General features: G+C 39.8%; 1 protein-coding gene across 4 annotated transcripts in view; it reads right to left on the bottom strand.

The window, feature by feature from the left end:
• Positions 1–17,909, bottom strand: part of epha7 (eph receptor A7) — an 86,499-nt gene that overhangs the window by 15,034 nt on the left and 53,556 nt on the right. For 2 of the 4 annotated variants that reach the window (XM_085382420.1, XM_085382419.1), the window contains exons 6-9: positions 9,773–9,897; positions 8,593–8,761; positions 5,146–5,290; positions 2,860–2,915 (exon numbers count right to left, since the gene is read on the bottom strand). In XM_085382420.1, coding sequence (XP_085238546.1) covers positions 2,860–2,915; positions 5,146–5,290; positions 8,593–8,761; positions 9,773–9,897 — 495 coding nt within the window. The remainder of the gene's footprint in view (positions 1–2,859; positions 2,916–5,145; positions 5,291–8,592; positions 8,762–9,772; positions 9,898–17,909) is intronic. The other 2 variants (XM_085382422.1, XM_085382421.1) reach the window with 1 other exon arrangement.

Raw genomic sequence — 17,909 nt, 5'->3', positions numbered from 1 at the left:
ACAGTGAGGTTTTGTAATTGTAAAAATATATGTTACAATGTTATTGATATTAGGCACAATACACAAGAATAAAAAACAGGTCACAACACTGGCCTCTTACAATATTTACAATAATTAAAAACTGTGTAAATAGACTTTATTTTATTTTTTTACATTAGGAATAGTAGCTTGTTCTCTAATTGCATAAGCCAGTTTATTCCACGTAAAAGATGCTCTAAATATCACAGTTTTTCAAAACGTTACTTTTGGCTTGAGGAATTACTATATTGCGCTTTTGTTAAAAATCATATATTTCATCTGGATACTGCAGCTGAGCAGAGAAAAAATGTGGTGTGTTTAACAGTGTTGCTTTCTTTATAAATAAAAGTAAGCCGTAGTGTAATTTAGCTTGTACTGGAAGCAAAAAAAGTTTATTATGCATTTGATCCAATACTGGTATAGCATGAACATCCTAACACTAATCTGGCTGCCTTACTCTGGACTAACTGAAGTCTGTTAAAGTCGGTCTTATTAGCTGCTGACACTTCTGTTTAGACCTATCACAGTCCTAATGCTGATATCCATGTTAAAACGTTTAATCTTTAATTATGATGGATCTCAATTTTGTAAATTTTTGAACGACATCTTATTGACTTTACCCACGACCAAATGGATTTAAAACTGAGGTCTAGATTTAGCACTACATATCTCTATTATAGCCCTAATCCCTAAACACCCTTAAAGGCCAAAAACTGCATATTCTAACACAAGTTAAGGATTTGGGATTAGGGCCATCATTGATAATTAGAGTAACAGTAAACTTACCAAACCATATGTTAGAAATGTAAAGGATGTTTTGTAAACAAATGTAAATAAATTTGTTTTTGTGGTAAATTTATTAAACAATTTTTTAGAGAAGTACTTCGGTTTAGAGGTACGTCAGGTGATTAAGGAACTTGGATGATATCCCAAATCTAAACCCTTACCACCAGGACTTAAAGAATATACTTAGGTAAGTTACTGAAACTGGACCACTTGAAATAAATATCTGGGTCTTCAAGTAGGTCAAATCAAACTACATATAATGTGTTGTTTCAAACTAGCTTGCTATGAGCTGCCTAATTTCATATAAAGTTCCCATTTCAAATGCAACTATACCATATAAAGGTCACCCAAACCAAAAATAGACATACAAAGACGTATTAATATTCTGGAATGAGTCTGCCCACCTGTAGAGATCTTCTAACAGTATGAAAATTGTTGAAATATATATATTTTTAAAATGCTCATCACCTTTTGCTTACATAGTCTCTCCCTATAACAGTCTTAATGAATTTTTGCTGCTACCCTGACAACTTGTCTCTAGGCTGGAAAATCAGTCGATCAATTTTTTTTTGATTTGACAATGCACAATGACATGCTTTGAAAAAGACAATAGAAAAGAACATCAAGGAAAGATGAGATGGTAAAGAACTGATGCAAATGAAACATTTTCCATCATAAGAAATGAATGAAGCTAAATGAGATTTTGAGACAGGTTTGCTACTTTTGTTAGACTCTGGCACCCTAGGCATTTGGGAACGTCTTAAAATTAACTCTGTGCAATTCCCAACATCAGTGATAAGGGAACGGTTCATGAATATCCATTACGTAAGACCAAAAACAGTTTGTTGGAAATAAATCAAACAAAACAAGGTTAGGGAGAGGACGGGGGCAGGGAGGGGGTTACTATTTCAAACAGCTCTCCAAATTAACAGTAAATTACAATATTATGCACTATTAGGTTAACAGACCACTTTTGGGGGTTGTTACAGTGTGTATTTGAAATTTATGCTGATAACAACATAACCTGTCAACTTAAAAAATTTAATGAGACACTACAGCTATAAGACTCTGGTCAAAAACAACACAACAGCACAACGAGCACATTCAATCGGAGAGACAATTATTCTCTGAAAAGCAGTCTATTCAATGCACCAGTGTAAATACAGCTAAAGCATTGTGCTCCGGCAAGGGGACACCAGCAGCTGAGATTTCCCTCGACTTGCTCGGATAATTGCTTCGTCCATCCAAGACGTCTGGGATCTGATAGGAGATGTCTTATCATGACTTCCTCGCCTCTTCATGGCAGACAAATTGGGTCTACATGTTGGATTTATGTGCTATCTAGCTTCTCTGTCACCCTGGAAGTCTCCCGTCATTTGATATTGCACAGATCTTGTCCATTAAGCCCAAATCTAGCATTGTTTGTATTTTCTCCCAGTGCTTTTTCCCCTGGCAGGTTGGGTTGAGCTGTGATCTGTTCAGGTGGATCTATCAGATACTTAGCAGTAGCCAACCTAGAACTGCTTCTGCTCTAGCAATGCACTTAGTGACACCCCTGACCCTTTGTTTCCAAATCAGCAGTTTGCCTACAGCGCAGATCATTATGGTTCCACTTGGGAAAGCTGTCTGCAGCTGGAGCTCCAGGGTTATTATTAGGGGTGGTGTATCAGTTTTAAAAAAAATACCTAAATGATAAAAGCAGCAGCTACAACTGTATGCACACCAAAAACCCTGTCAACCACTAAAACCACCTGCCTTATGGTTACATTTTTAAAGGACTCCCTTTTGTATGCTTGTCAGTCCTTTTATCCCTGCCTGGCAGCTGTCAGATTCATGTGTTTTTGGCCCCTGACTTCTTTATCTCAACAGGCTGAGTCTGGCAAATCAGCAACAGATTTTGCTTGATAGATGAGTTGGGATGAAACAGACATGCCTCGAAGTGCTAAAAGATTTTAAGGCCTAGACATTGATGCAATATTTGTACGTGCGTGTGTGTATACCATCTACATACAGGTGCTGTAAGTGTGTTTGCGGATAAGGAATGCAGGCACTCACACTGGAAGTAGAGCTCCTCATCTCCCTCCTGATCAGCTTTGCTGTACCCGCAGTGCCTGTACAAGCGGAAGACGAAGAGAGCAGCAGAATCAACTGATTGTGCAGAGGAAATAAATGCCCTAATTTACAAGAATTTTAATGCAAGACAAATCCCTCAAGAAACCCAGCTGAGCAGCAGGAGCTGTGAACCCAACAGCCTCAACTAGGAAAAGTAGCTCAAGCATCTAATCATGTAAGATATCCAATAATACATGCACTGTAAAGTACTTTTCAACACGTCTTGCAATATTAACGTGTTGAAGGTTCCCTTAAGCAAGTGATTTGCTGGACAAGGCTGGTCTTTGTGAAAAAAGGTGAATGACATAGGAAGATTAAATAAGCCACAAATGATGGACATGCACTTACTGTGGATGAAAATGCTCACGTATGTAGCAAAGCATGTCTCCTTTGTTTCTACTACATGTTTTAAGATTCGAGAATTTTTTTCTGTCTAAAGTGAAGTATTTTGGTTCGTCCGTCTCCAAATTCAAGGAAGACTTCTGATCTTTTTGACATGCTTTATCCAGAAATGGAGTATGCTACTCAGAAATGGTGTTAGATGGTCTTATTCACGTTATGTATGTTGTGAGTAGGTTTAAGTGGAAATTATTTGTCACACATACATAGTAGGACATATGTTGATGGGACATTCTGAGCCTTAGCAGTCTCATAAAGCTTGTATTGTTTGTTGCTTTTTTGAGACAAGAGATATTGAAGGAGCTTACACAGAACATCCCAAAGTAAAAGTACCAATTTATGTTGTGCACATGCCATGTTCAGCAGAATCCTGTGGAGACTTCACTACTTAACATTCCACATCCACATCATGTCTTTTATCCTGCCTTCCTTCTCTCTCCCTAACTGGGCATGGCAGATAGCTGCCCCTCTCTGAGCCTGGTTCTGCCGGAGGTTTCTTCCTGTTAAAAGGGAGTTTTTCCTTCCCACTGCCGCCAAAGGGCTTGCTCATTGGGGGTCATATGATCGCTTGAGGCGACTGTTGTTGTGATTTGGCGCTGTATAAATAAAATTGAATTGAATTGAATTGAATTAGCATTTAACAGCAAACCTCTTAGGCCTAGCGGTCAGGCTGCATTTCAGGCAACTACTAAAAAAATCAACACAATTTCCAAAACAACAGTTACAGCTCCAACACATAAACATTGGTACCTTTTAAATCAAGTTTCAGAGACTTGGAGGTAGGGACCTATGTTACTATCTGCTCCTCAAATAGTTCAAAATTTAAATAATTCATTAATTGCAACAACTCTATAATGATATTTTAGGTAGCATGTGGCAAAGACACAACTCTGAAGATGGTGTTTTATACAGTGACCTGAAGCAGCGATTATTTATGTATTTATTTTATTTTTTATGCTTTTTCTTATACAAGCAAAAGGAAAAAATAATTATGCTCTGTATCTTGTAAAACACATATTTCTAACAATGTGACTTACTCATCGGTATGTTTTCATATATTGTATATAGTTAAAATAATGACATATGACTCGACTGAAGATGTATGAACTAACTAACTTCATTAGTACTTAATAGTATGACCAACAAAGTTATAATAATTAAAAAAATATTTTAAAAAGAAACCTTTAGTTTTGCAAGCAATGGGGGATGCTCTCATGAATATCATTTAACGGTTTAATTCATTTGCATCACTAATGTGATGCACACAGAAAGGGTGATGTTACCACAGTCAGAGCTCACTTTATTAATGTCATGTAAAATCATGCTGATTCTACCTGTGAGCGCTGAGCCACTTTTTTTTTGACACAAAAAGCCCACCTTGGATTAGAATGCTCCAATTCTGATGAATCCATCATGAATCATGGATGAAATTCCACTTGTATAGATGAAAACAGATAAAATGTGTGAGGGAATGGTGATAATGACAGTGGACTGGGTGCTTTGTGATGGTGGAAAAAAACATCAGCACCATACTTCATTTTGCCCTCAGGATTTTTCATACACTCACACACAGGAATGCAGAGCCAAAGCTTTCTCATTGTTGAGTGCTTGTTTCATAATGGTACTGCAAAAAATAGCTTAAATTTTGTTTAGAGTGGAAAAAAAAGAAAAATGATGCCTCATAGCCCATTAGCACAGCATGCCACAAGATGACGGGTGGATGTGTGTGTATGCGTGTGCACTGTGTGTGCGTGCGTGAGTGAGTGACGACTCCACTGGCGTGGAGGTCTTGTGAGTGACAGAAAAGCTAATTGACAAGCGCAGACTCACAGGAGCGGAGAGTCAATGGGGCCCGCGAGAGCGTACCTTCTCCCGATGATGAAGCCAAACACCATGAACACCAGTATGATGGTCCCCGCCACGGCCACCACTGCAATGATGATGACGGGGTTCTGCTCACTAGAGACGATTGCAGCTGATGAAATGGACACACACACCAAAGAAAAACGGAAACACTTTGAGTGAACTTCAGCACATCAGACTACAATCTGCAGGACATTTGGTAATTGAGCCCATTGAGTAGCATGGAGATTGATAACGTGCCCCACCCCCCACCCTTTTCCTAACCTCTGAGAGAGTGGAAGAGGGACGTTTCTATTTTTGAGCTGTCCTTATACACACGGCTCTACTGTTTCAGAAAGTGGGCTTAATAGTCCCAGACGGCGACAGCGATGCCCTTCATCTCAAACAAAGACACATTCAGGTTGAATTGTTTCCCATGCACAGCTCTCACTGTGCTCAGACAGTTTGCACTGACAAACTGGTGAGTGCAATCGTAAAAAGAGGATACTTGTGCATTTCAGATCAAGTGGGTCCGCACTGTGTAAATACTGAGAAATGCAGTATCAGGAAAAAAGTGGAAGCTATAAAAAAAATCTGTCATGTGCCTTTTGTCCAATCAAAAATCAATATTAGCAATCATCTATTTGGAGAAGAATTTTACTGTCATATTACACACTTGCAGGTTTTCCTCTGGAAGCTGTGGTTCACTGTCTCGGTCAAGGACATTATCACAACCATGCCTAGACTGCAAACTTCTAACCTTGATACAGGACACACTCGGCATGTGGTTATGAGTAATTAACGTGTCCTTTTATGCAGAAATGTTGGATGTAAAATGGGCAAGGGTGTAATTTTGGGTGAACAGGCTGGATGGTAGATCTCAAAACTAAAGAGAAATTAATGCAAACAGAGGATTAAATGCGGAAAAAACTGAAACTTTGTTTTTGGGTACTTTTTAAAAAAAAAGAAAAAAAAAAGGAAAAAAAAGAAGAAGAAACAATTCAAGCTTTATTAATGCTAAAAAAAATAAAATAAATATTTACATACTCCAACATTTTGGGTTGCCAAGAAAATCCCTTTGGCAGTTACAGAAAGAGCAGTGTGCCTGCTTAATTTCGGAAAACACGTTAAAGATCCAATATCCATTTATTGTGTTATTCCGTAACAACTCCTTCATTAAAGATTTATTCAAATTCATAACCGCTAATAACTTCCAAACTATTGCTGCTGCTGTTTAAAAAGCATATCATTTGTTCTTTAATATTATAGTAAATTTATAAATATCACAAAAAAAAAAAAAAGGGCATTAACAGTAACCCGGCAATGTTTCTATGTCAACAGAAGGGATTGCGACCTTACCTCGTGTATGTCTTTCACAAAATTGTATAACGCCAGACTTTCAATAACACACTTTAAAACTCAGGGCTGAGCTAATGTAATGTGTTTATCCTCTCGACACTACAGCAGTTTGTCCTTGTGCTTAGCGATTTTTCCCACGATGTGTTGTCAGCATAAAGTCAAAGCAATTTGTGTTTGCATTGCTTGAAAGCAACTAATTTCCCTGGGCTATTACTACAGTAGAAGGAAATATTAACAAGTTGTGCCTAAATATTTGAGTGGGGAAAACTGTGTTACAGCCACAGAGTCCCATCTTATAAAGCTCATGCTGAATATTTTCGTCATTAGGTGTTTTGAAATAGGTTTGTTCGACACACCCAAAACATCTTTTTTGACTCTAATACGGATCTCAGACTTAATCAGAGAAAATCATAAACTCACCATGAAACTAGAGATTAAAGGGTGCTGGGGGTCATTTTTACTATAGAATTCCATACAATCTGTATAACATTACCAAAACAAAAAGACAGGAGTTGCCCCCTGCTGGCCGTTAGAGAGAATGCAGGTTTCACACACTTCCGTAGCGCCTTCACTTCAGACTGAAAATCTATCTTTTGTTTACAGTTAGTGCACTGCTGTGGCCCAGCATCAGTTAAACTGGAGTCATACTGCTGCGCCTAACTAAACCACATACTGCTTCCGCCCACATGGATCGATGCTTAACCACAATTAAGTGTAAATTTATTAATTAATTATTTTTAATATTTGATTTTTTTTTACCTTTGTTATACAGGAAAGGAGGGCTGACAGAGAAAGAATGTGGGTGACTGACACATGCTTAAACCCAGGCCTCTGCAGTAATTGTTGGTATGTAGGTCACCTAATCAACCAGGTGAGCTACTGTGGCACCCTATGTGGTTCATTTTGATCTAAAATAAAGTAATAAATTGTGCAAACCTAATTGCCATTTATCACATTCTTATATCACCCTATAAATGTTGCTAAAGTAACACAGAGAAGATGAGAGTCCTCATTGGTGAGGGCCCTAAAGCTAAATCTATGCTATCAGAATATGTAGTTTTTGTGTTTTTTATTGTATAATTGCTCTTCCAACTCTTGGCAATCAGGGAAAAATAGCCAGTGATACAAACATCACCAACTATTTAAATCAGGGGTGTCAAACTCAAATACACAGTGGGCCAAAATTCAAAACTGGAACAAAGTCGCAGGCTAACATTAATATTTATTGAAATATATTTATTCCTCCAGATATAAGAATGAATCTTTTCTTATGGACTCAAACACGTTTTGCTGAAAAACTGAATATGGAACAAGCAAAGCTTAATACTAAACAATATATATATTAGCTGTATAATACCAGTAGGCCAGCTCTAATAGTAATTTGGTATGGCTTCATGGGCCAAATGTAATTAGTCTGTGGGCCAAATTTGGCCCGCGGGCCAGAGTTTGACACCTATGATTTAAATTGTTTCCAAAAGGAAAAAAGTCATGTTTACTTGTCTCCAAAATATTGGTGTAGTCTTATAGTGAGGATTTATCCTTCAGGGTGAAAACTTCACCATAGCTTTATCATAATCGCAAACTCCACCACAACTTAACGTGATGTGCACCCCCCGATTAATGTACTAACTAACTAACTACGACATAAACAATCATAAACAAAGATTGGGGACCCAGGCAGGAAAAAAGTCCAAGCATTATATTTGTTTCAGTACATAAAATACCAGGACAAGACCATGACTAGGCCGCTTACATAAATTAGGTCATAGACTCTATAAAGATTCACTGCCTTGGAGTGTTAGTCCTTGTGATGACTTGATTAAGCAATGGGCAGTCTTACCAACTAGAAAAAAAAGTTATCAACTGCCAGAAAGTTTTATTCTAAGTTTTAAAGTCAGGTACTCTAAATTGCTACACTTGAGTATCGCAAAAAGTGAAATATGGTCAGCATTAATACTTCAGGAATATGGTGAAATCTAAGGAAGTTATAGAGGACAGGCTTTATTTCTACTTGCAATGATTATTACAACAATGCATAAAACTGTAAAGCATGGTGACAGAAACACTAAGCCCTACCTGTGGCCTCTTCCTTGGTGGTTATCTCTAGTCTAGGCCCAAAGGTGCCATATCCTGCTTCTGTGAAAGCCCTAATCTGGAACACATAGGCTGTGCTGGGCTTTAGGTTGTTCACCGTAGCTGATGTGGACTTTGACCTCACAGTAGAGTAAATCCGGTCCTTCTGATCCTGCACAGGAAAAAAAAAGGTAATTTTACCCATTTTATATAGTATAAGTTGTCTTTATTAGCATTTTGAAATGCTTTCACATTACTGCTGATGACATTTACATTCAAATTTACGTGAGTCACAACTTTTTAAAATGACAAAGTTAAGGCAAATGAAGCTTATTAATAAGAATAATCAGTGACTGAGTTATATCACTGTAGTTTTAGCCTGGCCTTTGTTACGACTTTCAGAATTTATGTCACGAAAATGGTGAACATCACATTTTTCTGATTGTAGATTCTAGAAGACAAAAAGTTCTAACTGAAATCATTATCTACCATTAGGCAGCATGCCTCGAGGAGAACATAAAGGCATCTGAAAATATCTTTTCCATCAAGGAATACATTTGGATTCACAGGCTGCACGCGCTGTGTGCTTTGCTGAGCAAAACATTTACAGATCAACAGCAAAAGCCCAAATGGAATGCCAGGCTCTGTTACGGGTGCGGTCATTTCTTCCAACTTTCCACTTTTACAGCTGGGCAGACCACAGCCATAGTACGTGACACAGAAGACTGATTCGTCAGTGTACACAAGAGACTGCGGCCAGCAGGACTGACATCAGCACTCTGCTACTCTGCCTTTGATTTGCTGGGTTAAATTCGCTTCGTTAAACCTCGCAGCAAAAAGCTGATGCGCTCAGACTTGAAACACAGTGAAACAGTAGCATAATCTATGCAGAACGGGAAAGGAGATAACAGTAACAGATTACTAATTCTAGCAGAGCAGCAGCCATGGATTGCGCGTGTGCTAACATGTGTGTGGGGGTGGCTGTGAAGGACTATAGCCTGATTAAAATCTTATGAGCATCTCATTCATTATTGCAATTATGAGACAAAGAAGGTACTTGCAGAATCTTGTGCATTCCACTCACAGCCACGTGCAAACAGAATGCAAAATGAGTTGGAGTGGGCAAAAAAAGAAATGGTGCTTCGGGAAGAGACACAGACAAACAAATGTAGCGCAAACTTACTTTTTCATAATATTTGATCTCATATTCTGTGATGACACCGTTGGGTTGCTGGGGCTCCTGCCAGGAGAGGTGGACGCTGTGCTGCTGCACTCTCTCTTTGATGACCTCGCTGACCTGGGACGGAGCTGTTTAGAGAAGAACATGTCAATAAGTGCAGGGCAAACCCTCTCAGCATGCACAGGCATAAGGCCAGCCGCAAATGAGCCGCACCAGCTCCTCCACCAACACTCGCAGGCCCTCTGTACATGATGAATATTCACATGGACGCTTCTAAATGTTTACACCTCATGATCAAAATTTCAATTACACCACCAACAGCAGAAGGTGGCATTATTCCAGCCAGGAGAAAACCAAGATTTGTAGCTTGTGAATGACAGTTTAGTTCAATTACTCCCAACATTTCTAGTGGAACAAGCAGACACTTACTATCCCTCATGACAGAGCTGTTCAGAAAGCCTCTCAGAGGGAGAGGGGTGTACCTGTAACCTCCTGACACCAGTCATATGCACACCAATTATCTCGGGCTCTTTGCATGACTTATTTTAAGTGTCTGGCTGTCACTTACTGCTGCTACATTTAGTTTTGCTAAACAGTGCACAGAGATTTTTTCAGTTGTTCATGCCAGTAACAAAGGATAAATGATACACACATATGTAGACAGATTTTAAGCTAACTTTTGGGCCGTGTATTTGCTGTACTCCTGCTCTTTCTATATAGTAATGCTGTGGCCTCATCTACAGCTATTGTCCTTCAGGTTTAAAATTCATAAAACCATAGCTCAAACCAGTCAGCTGAAATGTAGCATAAAAAACCAAAAGGGTTTGGGTCAGGTTTTGGAACCGTCATTTCATTAGATCTGTTGATGGGTAAAATATGCTGTGCAAGATGTATCAACACACGCTGACCACTTCACCTTTTCCTTGTCTGGTATTAAAGTGCAGTAGAATCAGCTTTTGAACAAAGTTTTCTGTAACGCCGAACGTCTTCTAGCTCAGCAGCTGTGTTTGCAGCTTCTCCTACAGCTTCCATTACCTTTACAGTACATCATTATCATCATTTTGATTATAATCACCGTAATTTTACAGCACTTTTCATAAAGACCCCAGTGAGGAAAAAAGAGGGCAAGCTTTTTGGATTAGCAAGCTTCACCCGGAGGAGATGATGCTTTCAAAAAATATGCTTTCTGCAAATCTGCACTCTAAACAGCCCCAAAATCCTTTCTGTAAACATACGGTAAAATCTTGATGACTCACACTCCTCTAGGGGCAAAACATATTAATTAACACATCTTTTCAAGTTTGAGAAAGCTGCCCTGGGGAAGATTTGAACTGTAAGGTAAAAGCCACCTGTCAAAAGCTGTGGTTGGATTTCTTTGCCTGGTCTTTAGATCAGCAACAAGCTTTGAAATGAAGGAAAAGTGTATGAATGAAGAACAAAGATACAAACTGAAATGTACTTATTGACTTAATTTTTTATTTATGTACAAATGTAACGAAAAACAACAACTGCCTTGCCTTTTGGCTGTTTGTAATATGTAAAAAATGCGTCAACCCAGTAGAGACAGTCTCTTCCTGTGAACAAACAGAAGCTGCTAAGTGTCTCTGTCATGCTCAGTGACCCCATGGGAGTTGAACCTCTCTACCTTTAATACAGTCTGACCTTAGATTGTTTTAAGATGACCTGCCACTAATGACTCTTGGTGGATTAAAACCTCATTAGGCCTCATCAGTGCTCCTAACAGTAATGCACAAGACAGCAAACACCCGAGACCTTGTCAAAAACCTGCTGTTGTGACATGTTCCCTCATAATCCACCCAAAACAGAGAAACGATGTGTCTTTTCTCAGCACAGTTAGCCAGTCAAAGGGATGACTGAGCTCTCTCTTACAAGTCACAACAAGCAGTTACTGCTGCCTTGGCTGCTTTCTCTCCCCCCATTCCAATTCTGGTTCAGGTGTATAGGTCTAAAACTATGTTTCTTGCCTGTTTGATTCATCCCCAAGTGTTTTAAGTCTTTATTTTTGACATATTTCAAGTGCCTCTAGTAGCGCTTATTTCTTTCTATGATATTTTGAAATGTAACACTATCTGTGACTTTTGTTTTACTTTTATGTTTAAATGCAATCAATAACAAAGAAAAAATGCAATTTGGAGAAATAAACTGGAAAATGAGCAATGATCCATGACTGTATTGCAGGTGGCATGCTGCTGTATGGCTTCCAAATATAGAGAAAACTTTTTGTTGGATGATAATACATCCATCACTCTACAGTGATAAAAATTGGAGAGGCAAAAGAATGTTATTCTTTTGAAAAGAATGTTAAAAGGTTGTTATTCCCTAAACCTCTGTCCAAAGACGTCAGACCTAATAACTCCCATGATACACTAGTTACACCACAGAGACCGGGTGTCTTAAATGTTTAAACTCTGTGCTTTGAATATCCTGAGATATCCTTTTGAGGTAAACTTAAAAATAAATTGGAATCCCTTAATTCCCAGTGTTTATTACACAACTTCACTTGAAAGGGCCAAACAGATGTGCTATTGCAGAGTTTCTTCACTCGTATTCTACAAGTTGGTTGGACTTATGAAATGTCAAAAGGTCAGGAAAGGTCAGGAAAATGGTGACAAGCTGGATCTAATTGGTTGCCTGCAAAGGATATCACCTATAAAGACTCACATGTGACTCGGGTTAGGGTTAACCACAAATGACCTTATTAATACATACACTCTGCGCATTAATTCCTGTCCTAGTTACATCCATCATCAACACCCATTTGTGTGGATCTTTTTCGTCCATCGTTTGGTAGGAGGAGCTAAAATGGCTCTTTTGATGTTGAAGGTTGTCGACCCCTGGGATAGTTCAACCGTGTGCAAAACTCAGATTTGTTCCAAGGATAGACTGGGCCTCTCTTAATATCAGATGTTATTTACTTTCCCTCTTCTAAAGGGATATTCTCTAAAATGCACTTTTCCTTATGCAGCTTTATAATGGTTTTGGTTATGCAAACCAGGCTCTTGTCCGAGGGTACAAAATATGTAATATGTAACCAAAATATCAAACATGTGCTTAAGTTTTTAAAATATACAGTTCTTGCTGAGAGACAAAGCATTCTTCTCTTCTTCAACTGTGTACTTGTATGAGAGCTGTTATTCTCATGCAAAGGCAGTAATACTGCCTGATCTACAAAGTTAACATAAAGCATGATGAGCTACTTTCCCTCACAGCTTCTTCTCCCTCCAGTATGTGATGTGAGCTCAGGCACTAGATCTGCCCCATTTAGCCCTGTTGGCCTGTGGATGTATTAGCAATTGCTCAGGTCAAGCCCACCTCCTCCTTTACCCTTTCATGGGTGACAGAGAGCTGGGGCCTTATGTTTCCTGAGAGATCATGAGATCAGTGAACAGTATTAGCAAATGTGATGTTCCATGGGCTAAAGGTAATCATTCCACCAGGGTGATTTTCTGAATGATAAAAGAAGTCATTCTGCATTTCTCAGGGATATGAATCCAGACCACAGTTGAACGTTAATTCTAAAGGAAAAAAACATGTTCCTCGGGCTCTGTCTGCCTCCCCCGCGAATCAGTCAGGCGGCACTGTGTGACAGCCATTAATGACTGACTTGATGTCATGGAGACTCAAACCAGCCAGCCACTCTCACACTTTTAGCCTACCTGTGCTGCTTAGCACAGTGGAAAATTGTATAATTGTCATGCCAGTCTTAAAGAGACCATTTTGAAAAGCATTTGTGCATTTATTTTGCAATATTAGAAAATGTGTTAGTGACCCTGAACACCTTCTGAGAAGGTAACTGAACCAGAAGCCAGTCACCACCATGCTCTGAATTTGAATCATCTTATGAATACATTAGACATTGCATTTCTAATATCCTCTTCTTTCATTCCACTATCTAACTTTGAATCTGATGCAAAGAGCAGAGTGGAGGTAGTTCATTACATAAGCGTCTTTATCTGCCTCTATGCTTGCCTCATGGACCATAGCAATCCTAAAAACTCATATATTAATTACTGCCATTTTCAAGATGTGCTTGTGTATCTTAACGCCTACGGCACCATCTGTGTTGAAATGCAAGAGATTGTTGGTGTTTAGCAGTGTTTAAAAGTTTACAGCAGGTTTTTCTTTTTTTTTAACTGGATATTCTAATGTTGTCTGAAGGGAAAAAGTATTTTCCTGATTCCACAGAAGACAGGGCAGCACGGTGGCACGGTGGTTAGCACTGTTGCCTCACAGCAAGAAGGTCCTGAGTTCAATTCCGCCATCAGGCCGGGGTCTTTCTGTGTGGAGTTTGCATGTTCTCCCCGTGTTTGCGTGGGTTCCCTCCGGGTACTCCGGCTTCCTCCCACCGTCCAAAGACATGAGCTTGTGGGGATAGGTTAATTGGAAAATCCAAATTGTCACTAGGTGTGAATGTGCGAGTGAATGTGAGTGTGAATGGTTGTCTGTCTCTGTGTGTTAGCCCTGCGACAGACTGGCGACCTGTCCAGGGTGTACCCCGCCTTTCGCCCTATGACAGCTGGGATAGGCTCCAGCGCCCCCCGCGACCCTGAAAAGGATAAGCGGATGGATGGATGGATGGACTTTTTTTTTTTTTAACTTTGTGCACCAACTAATGCTAAATAAAAGCATTTACACATGGGTAAAGTTATTTTTTCATCCTTGAAATCTTAGGAAATCTTAGGAATCAATGTCTCCCCCTTCCTCTTCACCCTCTACACCACAGACTTCAGCCACTGCACAGAGACCTGCCATCTTCAGAAGTTTTCTGATGACTCTGCGGTGGTTGGATGCATCAGCAGGGATGATGAGACAGAGTACCGGGCTGTGGTCGACTCCTTTGTCACGTGGTGTGAGCAGAATCATCTGCAGCTCAACGTGGCAAAGACCAAGGAACTGATCGTGGACTTCAGGAAGACCAGGAAACACTTGACCCCTGTTTCAATCCAGGGGGTCAGTGTTGACATTGTGGAGGACTATAAATACCTTGGAGTACACATTGACAATAAACTGGACTGGGCTAAAAACACCACAGCACTTTACAGGAAGGGCCAGAGTCGTCTCTATTTTTTGAGGCGACTGAGGTCCTTCAACATCTGCCAGAAAATGCTGAGGATTTTCTATGAGTCTGTTGTGGCCAGTGCGATCCTCTATGCTGTTGCATGCTGGGGGAGCAGGCTGAGGGTCGCAGATGCCAACAGACTTAATAAACTGATCCGTAAGGCCAGCAATGTTGTGGGGATGGAGCTGGACTCCCTCAAGGTGGTGTCGGAGAGGCGGATGCTGTCCAAGATAAAGACAATGTTGGATAACACCTCCCACCCACTCCATGACATGTTGGTCAGTCACAGGAGCACGTTCAGTGAGAGACTGAGATTACCGAAAAGCACCACTGAACGACACAGGAAATCATTCCTGCCTGTGGCCATCTCCCTGTACAACGCATCCACTTAACATTGATCTCCACTGATTTTTTTAATGCAGCAACTTGAAAAAGTTAAGTTGGACTTAAAGTCCAAAGAGTAAGCTCATCAGAAACAGCCTGTCAGTGCTAAGCTCAGCTGAAGGAATGTTATTCTGATGTTAGTATGACATTCTTATTTTTACAAACTTACAACCAAAGCCAATTTATATGGACTCTCCATCAGTCTATTCTCAGTCTATTCTTAATTTGGACTTTTTAGACAAATCTTAAGTATTTGATTGGTTGACTTGTCTGACTTTTTCCCCTCTGTACTTAACTAACAGTCTTCAACATATCACTCAGTACAACTCATAGGTCTTCATGTGTTATTTTGTCTGTTTGTAACTAAACAAACTAAGATCAATCTGATCCCTATAAACAGTTAGCTGTTTATGAATATCTGTGGGTAAGTTAGTTTTTACCAGATGTCAACATACTAGTTAGAATGAGATAGGAGCCTTTTTTAAAAATATAGTGGAATTCTCCTTGAAGGTCAGAGCTAAACCTTCTGGTCAAGTTGTCTTCTTGGTTAAATCTGGCATCTGGCTGCACAAAAAATGGTTGCATCGATTGAGAATAGTACGCGGGTCACTGAAAGAGGGCCCCAATTTCTGCCGATCTGTTTTTCCATCAGCCTTCTGCCACTTGCTCCTGGCTGTGTCCTCTCCTGGTGGACAATGTCTGCCTCTCCCTGAGAAAAGTTCACAATTTGAATTTTGCCTAATTTCATGCGACCCCAGCTGATGACATCGTCAGCTACCCAATGTTGTAATGTTGCAACTGCCTACAGACTTGCCCTGCTGTAGTACTTTCTACAGCGCCTCCATCTTACAACAAAACTCACTGCAGACGCAGTCCCTGGTGTGGCGTGGACAGCACCACCTCTGGTCCACCATAGGAGTCAGTTTCACCAGCTGCTGCCAAGTCACTTCTCCATAGACTAACTTATCAGATGATTTTCCTGTTTCTGTTTTTTGCAACTGCTTAGCATACACAAGACCACAGATAAACCACATAGTGGTGGAGTTAGAATACTCTACAGATTTAGGGGAGAATAATGTGGTTTAGAGGTAGTGCCAACAATAACTTCAGAAACTCAAGTTGAATGAATGGTATGCCAAAAAAGCCCACAAAAAACAAATGAAATCATCAGCATCTAAATCAAATCACACTGCTGAGCACCTTATTGATGTTTAAAGGTTAAATGGTAACTGGAATCTTTTATTCCATCTCATTATCCTAATTTCGGCTCCCTATCATCGATCATCTGGATTTTGGTCTGACATAATTAAAGTTGCAGCATGGTTACTCATCACTGGCTAACCATAATATTTCGGGAACATGTTGATGGTCCAATCATTCCTATTCACTGCAGATGGTAAGGTGTAAAAATGTACCCTTCAATCGAATGCGTTTGAAAGCACTTTTAAAGAGGACGGAGTGTTCCCTGCATAACAATGCTGGCTGACGTAGGGACACCTTTTAGTGACCATGCTGGGAGGTCAAAGGATGCTCCGTTTGAAAGCAGTTAGTTTGGCCTGATGTGAAAGAGACCTAGGCTCTGACAGCTCTGACAGAGAGGGATTATTAGCAATGGGAACATCAGATGAATTCCCTGCTGATAGTCCAAGTAACCATCGTGATATTGACCTGCACAATTATTTCCCAGTTCAAGGAGCCACTATCATATTCACAGCTATGTTTTTTCTTAAAAGTAACAGACAGAGCTGATGTGAAATGATGTTGGGTGTGTTTGACCATCAAGTGAGCACTTTTGTTTTAAATGAGAAGTTATTCACTTAATAGAATCCCTCCTTGAATTCTCTCTGCACTCAGGCATTTTTCTTTCTTTTTTTTTTTAAGTGTGTGAGTCACTGAGTGCATCACACACCCCTAACAGCTTAAGTATAGCCCTATGTGCTGCTGTGAAGCCAAGAATCGGAATTGCAGTGGAAGGTCAGTGGGGGAAATTGCATTCATGCTACACTGACATGCACACACAAGGCACACTGTGCATGATTACCCCTCCAGTGCCTCCTGACAGGGAGTTCATTTTTACCCACAGTGGAGTTTCATGCTGCTCACTCTCATATAATATCAAAATGCCATTCAGTAGTGTAACAGATGCAGAAATCATTGGTCAGCTTTGTTACATAATTGTTAAACCAGCAGGGACCCCGCTTATTGAAGAAGCACTCAGCTTCCCTGTGTCAGTGTCCAAATTAGGGAGCAAGGCTGGCAGCCTATCATCAGCAGCTCACAGCACTTGATGATTTCTTCAAGTCAGCTAGAATCCGGTTTGCAAGAGCCATATTTATTTTTGCTCATGCAAGGCAAAAATAGTGTCATTTTCACTCCAGTGTGTTGTGTATGGAATTTGCATGAGCGTACATTTGCAATGGTGAAATGGCAAACTTAGCCACATGGTGTGATCCTTTTACAAGCCCACATACACACTGGGCTTAAATCGTACTGTAAATAAGACTAGATAAGATCATTGTTTTAAAAGAATATTTTGCATTACAGCCAGAACCCAATCAATATTTAAGTCTAAAAAAACCTTAGCTACTAATAATGAGACTGTTATTTAATATGATGCATGGGCCTGATAATTACAGCTAAAAAACGACAAGTCCTGCCATCCTCAGTGGTTTGACT

Source organism: Rhamphochromis longiceps, linkage group LG15 (assembly GCF_057381845.1).
Source record: "Rhamphochromis longiceps isolate RC_006_pf linkage group LG15, R_longiceps_female_GT1.1, whole genome shotgun sequence".
NCBI classification, from domain to species: Eukaryota; Metazoa; Chordata; class Actinopteri; order Cichliformes; family Cichlidae; genus Rhamphochromis; species Rhamphochromis longiceps.
The sequence above is the reverse complement of the archived record's forward strand: the minus strand, read 5'-3'. Positions and strand labels throughout refer to the sequence as shown.